The sequence below is a fragment of the Salvelinus sp. IW2-2015 genome, linkage group LG37, assembly GCF_002910315.2.
Source record: "Salvelinus sp. IW2-2015 linkage group LG37, ASM291031v2, whole genome shotgun sequence".
NCBI lineage: Eukaryota > Metazoa > Chordata > Actinopteri > Salmoniformes > Salmonidae > Salvelinus > Salvelinus sp. IW2-2015.
The window spans coordinates 13,555,139-13,567,522 of record NC_036876.1 but is presented as its reverse complement, the minus strand read 5'-3'; the positions used below and the strand labels follow the sequence as shown (position 1 = coordinate 13,567,522).

The following is a 12,384-nucleotide window of genomic DNA, read 5'->3' as shown; positions in this document are numbered from 1 at the left end:
ATCATCTACTGCATCTTGCCATCTTTATGTAATACATGTATCACTAGCCACTTAAACTATGCCACTTTATGTTTACATACCCTACATTACTCATCTTATATGTATATACTGTACTCTATACCATCTACTGCATCTTGCCTATGCCGTTCTGTACCATCACTCATTCAAATATCTTTATGTACATATTCTTTATCCCTTTACACTTGTGTGTATAAGGTAGTAGTGTGAATTGTTAGGTTAGATTACTTGTTGGTTATTACTGCATTGTCGGAACTAGAAGCACAAGCATTTCGCTACACTCGCATTAACATCTGCTAACCATGTGTATGTGACAAATAAAATTGGATTTGATTTGAGATAAAATGCAATTGTGTTCGTTTCCCGTAGCTTATGCCTGCCCATACCATAACCCCACCGCCACCATGGGGCACTCTATTCTCAACTCTGACATCAGCAAACCGGTCGCCCACACGACGCCATCTGCCCGGTACAGTTGAAACTGGGATTMATCCGTGAAGGGAACACTTCCAGTGGCCATCGAAGGTGAGCATTCGCCCACTGAAGTCGGTTACGATGCCGAACTGCAGTCAGGTCAAGACCCTGGTGAGGATGATGAGCACGCAGATGAGCTTTCCTGAGACCGTTTATGACAATTTGTGCAGAAATTATTTTGTTGTGCAAACCCACAGTTTCATCAGCTGTCCGGGTGGCTGGTCTCAGATGATCCCGCAGGTGAAGAAGCCGGATGTGGAGGTCCTGGGCTGGCATGGTTACACATGGTCTGCGGTTCTGAAGCCAGTTGGACGTACTGACAAATTCTCCAAAATTACGTTGGAGACAGCATATGGTAGAGAAATTAACATTACATTCTCTGGCAACAGCTCTGGTGGACATGCCTCCAGTCAGCTTACCAATTTCACACTTTCTCAAACCTTCAGACATCTGTGGCATTGTGTTGTGTGACAAAACGGCACATTTTAGAGTGGCCTTTTGTTTTCCCCAGCACAAGTTGCACCTGTGTAATGTGTCAGGCTGTTTAAKCAGCTTCTTGATATGCCACACCTGTCAGGTGGATGGACTACCTTGGCAAAGGATAAATGCACACTAATTGATGTAAACAAATTTAGAAAAACATTTTTTTTGTGTGTATGGAACATTTCTGGGATCTGTTATTTAAGCTCATGAAACATGGGACCAACACTTTACATGTTGCATTTATATTATTGTTCAGTATATATATATTCAKAAAAATTGTAACTGATAATGCAAAATATTGGCAAATTCAATTAAGTCTAGAAGCACAAATTTTACAATACGATGTCATACCATTCCTGCATTTGGCTAATGCTCTGTTTAAGTTATRTCAAATCCAAACTCCAAAAACAGCAATAGGAATGCAACACCATGCAGATCAACACAACTAACCAGCACCATGCCGGCAGGTAGTGAGGTTGAGCGCTGTGGCCCTTTCACACTTACCTCATCTCATAAACTTTCMCCTGCCTAGCCACAGTAACCTCTTCCTTCCCAGAATGCTCTATTCCAGAGACTGACTCTAAGACTTCCTCTACCGCTTCTTCCTCACATATCATGTCCAAGTCCTCTACAACTTGATACTCTACTAGTGCCACAACCTCACACGCCATCTGGCTGTGTGAAATGTCTTTTGGCTCATTGTCAACAGTTGCTCCCATCCCATACGGCAATGGCTGTCCCCCTTGAATRGGAGACTGACACGAAGGGCTGAAAGAGAGTGACAGGAAGTGAGAGACCAAATAAATGGGAAGAATTACACAGTGAAAAGCACAGGGCATGCACCTTGCAAGAATAGTGCAAAAACCACAGTAGTGTCAGTCAGATGTGGAGGAGATGGTGCACAAGCATTATTGTAAGCAGGCAAACAAGAACAGCTGCACTCCTGCGGCAAACCAACACAACCCACCTCTCTCTGACAGTCAAGAATAATGGCATGTCTGTAGGAATGGAGTGCCACATTCGGCAGTGCAAGTGTCTGAAAACAGAGTTGAAATGCAAGTGTTTCATACTCTATCTGACAGGCAACTGGACAGGCAGAGAAATGTGCTTTAAAGTCTCATAAAAGTGTGCCATAATGCAGATTTAGAATAGTCTGCTCTCCTACTCCCACTCACTCACCCTCTTTCTAGAACGCCCACTTCTTGCGCCTCATATCTGGTCTGAATGACCCCCTCTTCCTTGAGCCTCTCCAAAACTGAGCCATGTTTAAATTCATGTTTGTTCTCATTCACCACTGCTTTGATTAATTTGGGTTTGTGGCTAAGCTCTGTTTGGCCCTCCTTGCAGTCATATATCTCCTCTGCCCATTCAGGCCTTTGACCTCGACTTGACTGTTGATTGAGAGACGAATCACTGTAGAAAGGCGTTTGACAATGTGTCGATGGGAAGCCAGGGTCAATGGCCTCACTTGTGCAAGATGGCAACATAGACACCATTCCCTTCTCTAATTCATCATGAGTGGGAGCCAGTGACTGCACTGTTTTCTCTTTCAGTGACTTTTCCCAAAATGGCCTCTCCTCCACAGGACACTGATGAATTGGAGGATCCTCTTGATTTTGCGTCTTTGTGGATGGAATCCCTTGGACATGTGTAACCATTGGGCAAGTTAACAAAAGACTGGGCATGTTTGGCTCTTGTTCTTCTTTAGGCAATGGTGCTGATGGAAAGCCAGGTATACTAGCTTCTTTTGGGAAAGATAGTAACATAGCTGCCATTCCTTTGGCATCATCTGATCTACTGACTCCAGGAAAGCCAGAGACTTTGGCAACATTGGAGCATGATGATTTAACTGTAGCAGTGATGTATTGCTCTGTCTTGGGTCTTGGGGCAGAGGGAAAACCAGGTATTTTGGCTTCTTCCGGACATGTTGGCTCCAGGGCCATCATATGTCTGTCAAACTCTTTGTCATCTTTTAATCTACTCATAACTGGGGGTGAAAGTACAGTCACAGAGAGTCTCGCCTTCACTGGCTTCTCTAACAATGGCTTTCGGTCAGCTGGCCAACCCATAACTGGATCCTGTTTTGTTAGTTCTATCTTTATGGATGGGAGCCCAATAACATTAGAAATGTTGGGGCAAGATAGCACAATATTCACCATACTTGGAAGCTTCTCTACTATGAGCTGTGGCACAGATGGAAAGCCCGGACTTAGAGCAACACTTGCACAGGATGGTACAAGAGATAACATTGCCTTTATCATATGTGGGTCTCTGTAACAACAGTCTCCCTCAAATGGAGAGCATTCCAGAGTCTCCAGAGTATTAGCAACCCTCGATGGTGGTGTCTTCCAGAGTACACTCTTGACTGTCGGCCAGCCCTCTACATAAGCATGATCAGACGTGACTGACTGTCTTGAAGGAAAACCACTTATACTAGAAACTTCCGGGCAAGATGGGGAAAGATTAGTCATGCATGGCTTTTTCTCTACTTCAACATGAGCATCTTTTGCTTGCGGACCCGATGGGAAGTTAGTAAGGGTGGCTTTTGCTGGGCATGACAGCACAATACTTGTCAATATTTCTCTGTCTCTAAATGACATTTCCTCAGATGGACAAAGCTGAAGAGATGGGAAACCTGGATTCAAAGCAAAAGTTGGACATGATGGTATAAGWGATAACATTGCCTTTATCATGAYGTTGTCGCTGTAACAACAGTCTCCCTCAAATGGAGAGCAATCCAGAGTCTCCAGAGTATTAGCAAMCCTCGTTGGTGATTTCTCCCAGACTACACTTTTGACCATCGGCCAGCCCTCTACATAACCATCATCCAACATGATCAATTGTCTTGAAGGAAAACCAATGATACTAGACACTTCCGGACAAGATGGGAAAAGGGAAGTCATGCATGGCTCTTTTTCTACTTCAACATGATAGGTTTTGGCTTGTGGAGCCGATGGGAAGCCAGGAAKGGTGGCTTTTGCTGGGCATGATGGTACCATACTTGTCATTATTTCTCTGTCTCTGAATGACATATCCTCAACTGGAGAAAGCTGGAGATTAAGCCCSTCTCCTTTCCTCAATGATTTAACCCAAAATGTCTCCCTGTCAACAAGCCAGCCATCATGTCCTGCCTTGGATGGACGTCTTGAGGGGAAACCTGAAGCCCTTGAATATTTCGGGCAGGTAGGCCATAGACATATCATGCTTGGGATCACCCTAACATGAGCCCTATCTGACTTGTGCCGTGACGATGAGGGAAAGCCTGGAATGGTGGCTTTTATTGGGCAAGGTGGTAACATAGACACCATAATTTTAATCATCGCTCTCTCTTTGAATGATAATGTTTGCACTGGACAAAGGGCTAGTGTGTCTCTATTATTTAATGGCCTCTCCCACAGTGGCCTCTTGTTAACACACCAGCCATCTTTATCTGAATTGATAGGAAGTCTAGAAGGTAAGCCAGAAACTTTAGAAACTTTAGGGCAAGTCTGCAGAAGACTGATCATGCTTGGTGTGTCTGCAAACTTCTTCCCAGGTACAGAGGGGAAGCCTGGAATCACAGATGCTTTGGGACAAGATGGCATCAAAGCAAMCACTGCTTTCATTTTGTCAATGTCTTCCTTTGATCCGTCTTTTGGAAAAACTTCTTCCTTCTTCTGCAAGTGGTCAAACATAGGCTCGGGGTCTACAAACCACTCTAATGTTGTACCCCCCTCAGTGGATGCGAGACCCGGTAGGTTGGAAACTTTAGGGAACGTGGGAACAAGACTCAACATATTGGGTTGTGGTGCAGATGGGAAGCCAGGGATCCGAGCAGCATGAGGGCATGATTGCCTCAAAGGAATGTTGATTTTMATTTCCTCTTTGTCTGCTTTTGAGCTGTCAAAAATGACTTTCCTCTCCTTTGGCGGTCTCTTGTAAAATGGCCTCTCATCAACTACCCACCCTGTTTCCCTATTCCCCTCAATGGATGGAAAACCAGGGAGACTAGAAGTTTTAGGGCAGGAGGGAACAAGATGCATCATACTTGGTGTCTYCTCAGCCTTTTTGCGTGGTGCAGAAGGGAAACCAGGAATCATGGATGCTACTGGGCAACATGGCACCAAAGCAACCATTGCTTTCATTTTTTCAGTGTCTTCTTTTGATCGGTCTTTTGGAAAAATGTCTTCTTCCTCCTYCTTCTTTTGCAAGTGTTCAAACATAGGCTTGGGGTCAACAAGCCACTCTAATGTTGTAGGCCCTTCAATGGATGCGAAACCCAGGAGACTGGAAACTTTAGGGCAAGCAGGAACAAGACTCAACATACTAAGATCTACCTCAGCTTTGGGATGTGGTGCAGAGGGAAAACCAGGAATCCTGGCCTTCTTCGGGCAAGATGTTAACATATCTACCATGTTATTTGTAACGTCTTTATTGTCATGTGGTATTGCCTGTACCAAAGAAACAGTTATTTTCTTTAATGGCCTCTCCAAGAGTGTCATCCAGTTAGCATGCCAGACAACATTTTCAGACGTATGCAGATGTCTAGAAGGTAAACCAAAAACTCTGGAAAGTCTAGGACAAGTAGGCAGAAGGTTCATCATAATTGGCTCTTGCCTTGGTGCAGAGGGGAAGCCAGGAATACTGGCTGCTCTTGGGCAGGATGGTGTAAGAGCAAGCATGGTGCTGGCCATTTCACTATCATTATAGACTGTGCCAACATTATCTAATAATYCTGACCTTTTTCTTGGTGACATCTTCAAATATTCTTTATCTACTGGCCAATCTGGTGCCTGATTCAGATCCAAAGCTGGCAATCCAGAAACAGTCGATACCTTTGGGCAAGTAGGCACAAGATTCACCATACTTGGGGTTTCTACTGATCTCTGCCTTGGTGCAGAAGGGAAGCCAGGTACACTGGTTTTCCTGGRGCAAGATGGTACCATAGCTACCATATGTTTCAGATCTTTGTCTTTATCATGAGCTGGAGAAATGTCTAGAATTGGCACACCCCTTTCCCTCAACGGCTTCTCCCAGAGTGGCAGTCTCTCCACAAGCCAATATTCATCTCTAGACCTGATTCGCTCTATAGAGGGTAAACCAGAAACCTTAGAAAGTTTAGGGCAAGTAGTCAGAAGACTRATCATACTTGGTGTGTCTTCTAGCTTCGACTGCGGTGCAGAGGGGAAGCCTGGAATCCTGGCCTTATTCGGGCAAGATGGTAACATATCTACCATCTTTTGTGTAAGTTCTTTATCCTTGTGTGGCATTTCCTGTACGTAAACTGTACTTTTCTTCAATGGCCTCTCCAAAAGTGGCCTGTTAGCATGCCAATCATCATTTTCTGATGTATGCAGATGTCTAGAAGGTAAACCAAAAACTCTGGAAAGTCTAGGATAAGTAGGCAGATGATTAACCATACTTGGCTCTTGCTTTGGAGCAGAGGGGAAGCCAGGTGTACTGGCCTTCCAGGGGCAGGATGGTGACAAAGCTACCATATTTTTCACAATTTCCGTATCATGATAGACTGTGTCAATATCGTCCAAATGGAACATTGATTCTTCTGGCCTTTCTCTAGATGGCAACAGTGACTCTTTATCAACTGGCCACTCTACTGTTTGTGTCTGTTCGATAGCTGCCAATCCAGGAACTCTAGATACCCTTGGACAATATGGCATTATGTTAACCATACTTGGCTCTTGCCTTGKTGCAGATGGAAAGCCAGGGACACTAGCCTTCCTTGGGCAAGATGGTAACATGGCCACCATATTTTTCATAAGCTCATTGTCCTTGTGTGGCATTTCCTGCATTAGACATGCTGTTCTTTCCCTCAATGGTCTCTCCAAGAGTGGCCTGCAGTTAGCATGCCACTCAACATTTTCAGGCTTATTTGGCTGTTTGGAGGGTAAACCAGGAACTCTAGCCAGTCTAGGGCAAGTAGGCAGAAGGTTAACCATATTCGGCTCCTGCGTTGGTGCAGAAGGGAAGCCAKGAATACTGGCCTTCCTGGGGCAAGATGGTACCATAGCTACCATATGTTTTACCATATATGTATCATGAGCTGGAGAAATGTGTTGAATCGTTACATCCAATTCCCTCAATGTCTTCTCCCAGAGTGGCATTCTGTCCACAATCCAATTTTCATGTCTAGACATTGTTGGTTGTTTGGAGGGTAAACCAGAAATTCTGGCCAAWCTAGGGCAAGTAGGCAGAAGGTTAACCATGCTTGGCTCTTGCCTTGATGCTGAGGCGATGCCAGGAATACTGGCTGCGTTTGGGCAGGATGGTTTCAGAGCTGCCATGTTTGTGACCACTTCACTATCATGATAGACTCTGCCAACATTCTCCAAATGGAACATTGATTCATCAGGCCATGCTCTGGGTGACAGTGACTTTTTGTCAACTGGTAATTCTACTATTTGTGTCTGTTCTATAGTTGCCAATCCAGGAACTTTAGATACCCTTGAACAAGTTAGCATTATGTTAACCATACTTGGCTCTTGCCTTGGTGCAGATGGGAAGCCAGGAATCCTAGCCTTCCTTGGGCAAGTTGGCAACATGGCTACCATGTCTTTCATAATTTCAGTGTCTTTGAATGCCATTTCCTGATCTTGTAAAATAGGTCCTTCTCTTTTCTTCAATGGCTTCTCCCACAGTGGACTGCAGTCCACTTTCCAGTCAATATCATCTGAATTGTTTGGAAGTCTAGAGGGTAAACCAGGTACTCTGGGAAGTTTATGGCAAGTAGGATGAAGACTGAGGATATTTGACTCTTGACTTGGCATAGATTCTACACCAGCTACACCAGCCTTTTCCGGGCAAAAAGTTAAGAGAGCAACCACAAGTTCATTGTGCTCATATGACGTTGCATGTACTACAGAAAGTGAAGGGATCAGCTCAACTGTTTTCCTCAATGGCTCTTCTATTATTGGCCGTCTGATAGCATGCCAGTAGTCAGGTTCTGACTCAGTTGGATGTCTAGAGGGTAAACCAGAAACTCTGGAAAGTTTAGGGCAAGTAGGAAGAAGATCATACTTCATGATCGTTCTTGGGGATCCTAACCTCTGCTTCAGTTTTGAAGGAAAGCCAGGAATACTGGCCTTCCTTGGGCACGATGGTAACATGGCTACCATATATTTCAACATCGTTTTCTCTTTATATGCAATGCTAAGAGCTGAAGAAATTGGTTGAATAATCACATCCATTTTCCTCAATGGCTTTTCCCASAGTGGCTTTCTGTCCACAAGCCAATCTTCATCTCTAGAACTGATTGAGGGTAAACCAGGAACCGTAGAAAGTCTAGGGCATGTAGACAGAAGACTGGTCATACTTGGTGTGTCTACTAGCTTCTGCCTAGGTGCAGAGGGTAAACCTGGAATCCTGGCCTTATTCGGGCAAGATGGTAACATATCTACCATATTTTTGGTAAGTTCTTTGTCCTTTTGTCGCATTTCCTGCACTACAGAAAGTGCTCTGTTCTTCAATGGTCTCTCCAGAATAGGTCTACTGTTAGCATGCCAGTCAACATTATCTAACTTAATTGGCAGTTTAGAGGGTGAACCAGAAACTCTGGCCATTAAAGGGCATGTAGGCAGAAGATTAACCATATTCAGTTCAGATTCAGAAAGCTTTATTGTCCCAACATTGGGCAATTTGGTAGGCTCTTGCATTGTTTCAGATGGGAAGCCAGGAATACTGGCTGTTTTGGGGCAGGATGGTTTAAGATCCACCATTTTCTTGACCTTTTCACTATCATTATAAACTGTGYCAACATCCTCTAAACGGACCATCAATAATTCTACTTCTTTAGGTAACTTATTAAACAGAGCCTTTGTATCTACTGGCCAGTCTACGGTCTTTGTCGGGTCTATGGTTGGCAGTCCAGGAACTCTAGATACCCTTGGGCAAGTTGGCATTATGTTAACCATRCTTGGCACAACCTGAGCTTTGGGCCTTGGAACAGATTGAAAACCAGGAATAGTACTCTCACTTGGACAAAATGGGACAAGCACTACCATACGTTTAAACATTTCTTTGTCTCCATACACTTGGTCTAAAGCAATTGACGACGAAAGCTCAATAACCGTCTTCTCATCATGTGGTCTCTCCCATTTCAGCTTTTTATCCACACTCCAACCTACATCCTCAGCCCCTTCAGTCTCCTTTGGTTTCCAGGAGTCCAAACCAGGTGCACTGGATACGCTTGTGCAAGTTGGCACTAGATTCACCATACTTGGTTCCATTTGTGTTTTGGGTGGTGCTGCTGGTCTTTCTGTTTTGGGTGGTGATGCTGGTCTTTCTATTTTGGGTGGTGATGCTGGTCTTTCTATTTTGGGTGGTGATGCTGGTCTTTCTGTTTTGGGTGGTGGTGCTGGTCCTTCTGTTTTGGGTGGTGATGCTGGTCTTTCTGTTTTGGGTGGTGATGCTGGTCTTTCTGTTTTNTGCTGGTCTTTCTGTTTTGGGTGGTGGTGCTGGTCTTTCTGTTTTGGGTGGTGATGCTGGTCTTTCTGTTTTGGGTGGTGATGCTGGTCTTTCTGTTTTTGGTGGTGGTGCTGGTCTTTCTGTTTTGGATGGTGGTGCTGGTCTTTCTGTTTTTGGTGGTGGTGCTGGTCTTTCTGTTTTGGGTGGTGATGCTGGTCTTTCTGTTTTGGATGGTGGTGCTGGTCTTTCTGTTTTGGGTGGTGGTGCTGAGGGGAACCCAGGAACACTGGCTACCCTTGGACAACTTGGCAACATGGCAGCCATACTTTCCATTACTTTCTGGTCCTCATCCGCTGTTTCAGGGGCAGGGGTGATAATTGGTGTTCCTTTCAGTGGCTTCTCCCATAATGGACTTTTATCAATGGGCCATTCTTCGGGTCGGGCCTTATATCTGTTCCTAATCAATGTGGATGGGAAACCAGGGTAACTGGACACGTTTGGACAAGATGGCAGCGAGGCAGCCATACTTTTAGTTCTAAAGGGACAGGGGACACCAAGGATATATGTCAGAGGAAAGGTGCCAACTGGGAACTACAAAACATGTTCTTGTGTTTAAATAACTAGTGGGACCAGCCCTTAATATTTATTGAAATGCAAACCTATGAGGTACATTAGTACCTCATGTCTTCAGGACATGCTAACATGTTTTAGAACTAGTTGAATGACTGACACATTGAGGAACAGGGGTATGTAGTGATTGTGCACCATGCCACACTTACCCCCAATCCATGGTTACCCCTTGTTCTTTTGAACGTCTTGAAACTCTTGTTGTTTTGGGAGAATATTTAGGAGCATCTTTCTTAGGGACCAGTGTCTGCCCCTGCTCTTTCTTTGGGTCTTTCTCATTTGGCAGACCCCTCTGCGACACTCTGTACAACCGTGTGGTCTGCAACTCAGTGAGGTGGGAGGGCGGGGCCATCATCCTCTGCTGCCCACTGGTTACTGTCACAATCTGTTCAGGCTCTGGTTTGGCTAACGGTGTCCCTATCTGCATGGACATCTTGTTCAAGTGACTCCTCGTTCTGTCAAGTGACTTCATGGATGTGACTGTGGGCTCAGGTAAGCCTGGCCTTTGCATGGGTGCAAAAGGGAGAGGTTGCTGAGGTGTTGGAACTGGGAGTGCCCTGATTGACCTCTCCTCTGCCTGACATTTTGCAATCGGTTTTGGCATCTCAAAATATTGGAGCCCCGGAACAGAGGTTGCTCGGGGGCTAAAGGGCAGGAGAGGGCTCATGCTCTCAGCTCTGAGGGACAAACAAATCAAGGTCAGAGTTCAGAGGTCAAGGGAGGGGGGAGATTGCATCTCCATAGCAACAACGCAGTGAAAAACAGGCAAGGTTCCCCATCTCAAGCACGGTCAGAGGTGCTACTGTAAGGGCACAAGCACAAGCTTTGCTAAGGATTTTACATGAATTCTTTGGCATACTTCTAGAGTTAGCATACTACTAAATTGCACACAAAGTAGACAACCAGCAAGCGCTCAGTCAAAAAAAGTTAATCATGTAAGACAATCACTGGGACAAGACGAGCAGAGATCTCTCTATGTATTTAAAATGTTTACATTTGACCCTTATTTAACTGGGCAAGTACGTTTTTAAGGACAAATTCTTATTTACAATGATGGCCTATTGCAACAGCTTTGCAGCTTGAGGAAACTTGACACACTATAAATCTGCCTACCTACCAGAAACTGATACAATCGTTTTGGTTTCACTATTGACAACCAGGTAGTTTCCAATGAATCACAATATTTCAGATGGATACATTGCTACAGTGACAAAATATGTAGTTCTAGCTTTGCAGTGCCAAAGCAAACAAATGGTTATAATTACAACTTTTAACCAGGTAAGCTAGTTGAGAACAAGTTCTCAATTTACAACTGCGACCTGGCCAAGATAAAGCAAAGCAGTGCGACACAAACAACAACACAGAGTTACACATGGAATAAACAAGCGTACAGTCAATAACACAATAGAAGAAAAAAAGAAAGTCTATACACAGTGTGTGCAAATGGCGTGAGGAGGTAAGGCAATAAATAGGCCATAGTAGCGAAGTAATTACAATTTAGCAGATTAACACTGGAGTGATAGAGGAGCAGATGATGATGTGCAAGTAGTGATACTGGTGTGCAAAAGAGCAGAAAGTAAATAAAAACAATATGGGGATGAGGTAGGTAGATTGGATGGGCTATTTACAGATGGGCTATGTACAGCTGCAGCGATCGGTTAGCTGCTCAGATAGCTGATGTTTAAAGTTAGTGAGGGAAATGTAAGTCTCCAGCTTCAGCAATTTTTGCAATTCGTTTCCAGTCACTGGCAGCAGAAAACTGGAAGGAAAGGCGGCCCAAAGGAAGTTGCTGGCTTTGGGATGACCAGTGAGATATACCTGCTGGAGCATGTGCTACGGTGGTGTTGTTATCGTACCAGTGAGCTGAAATAAGGCGGAGCTTTACCGCAGCATAGACTTATGACCTGGAGCCAGTGGTCTGGCAATGAATATGGAGTGAGGGCCAGCCAAACTAGAGCATACAGGTCGCAGTGGTGGGTGGTATAAGGGGCTTTGGTAACAAAACGGATGGCACTGTGATAGACTGCATCCAGTTTGCTGAGTAGAGTATTTGAAGCTATTTTGTAGATGACATCGCCGAAGTCGAGGATTTGTAGGATAGTCAGTTTTTACTAGGTTAAGTTTGGCGGCGTGAGTGAAAGGAGCTTTTTTTGCGAAATAGAAAGCCATTCTAGATTTGTATTTGGATTGGAGATGTTTGATATGAGTCTGAAGGAGAGTTTACAGTCTAGCCAGACACCTAGGTATTTGTAGTTGCCACATATTCTAGGCAGAACCGTCCAGAGTAGTCGATGCTAGTCGGGCAGCGGGGGGGGGGCATGCATTTGGGTTTTACTGGTGTTGAAGAGCAGTTGGAGGCCACAGAAGGAGTGTTGCATGGCA

At 44.6% G+C, this 12,384-nt stretch overlaps 1 protein-coding gene across 9 annotated transcripts in view; it reads right to left on the bottom strand.

Moving 5' to 3' along the window:
* The window catches only part of ehbp1l1a (EH domain binding protein 1-like 1a), a 61,356-nt gene that overhangs the window by 23,058 nt on the left and 25,914 nt on the right, over positions 1 to 12,384 (bottom strand). For 2 of the 9 annotated variants that reach the window (XR_011475055.1, XM_070437898.1), the window contains exons 1-3: positions 2,155 to 9,388; positions 1,943 to 2,011; positions 1,480 to 1,743 (exon numbers count right to left, since the gene is read on the bottom strand). The exons of 5 other annotated variants lie outside the window; for them this stretch is intronic. Coding sequence is in view for 3 of the 4 variants with exons in the window: in XM_070437898.1 (XP_070293999.1) it covers positions 1,480 to 1,743; positions 1,943 to 2,011; positions 2,155 to 9,197 (7,376 nt within the window). In the remaining variant the exon portion in view is untranslated. Of the gene's footprint in view, positions 1 to 1,479; positions 1,744 to 1,942; positions 2,012 to 2,154; positions 9,389 to 12,384 lie in introns of those variants that run through there. 2 more of the 9 variants (XM_070437899.1, XM_070437900.1) reach the window with 2 other exon arrangements.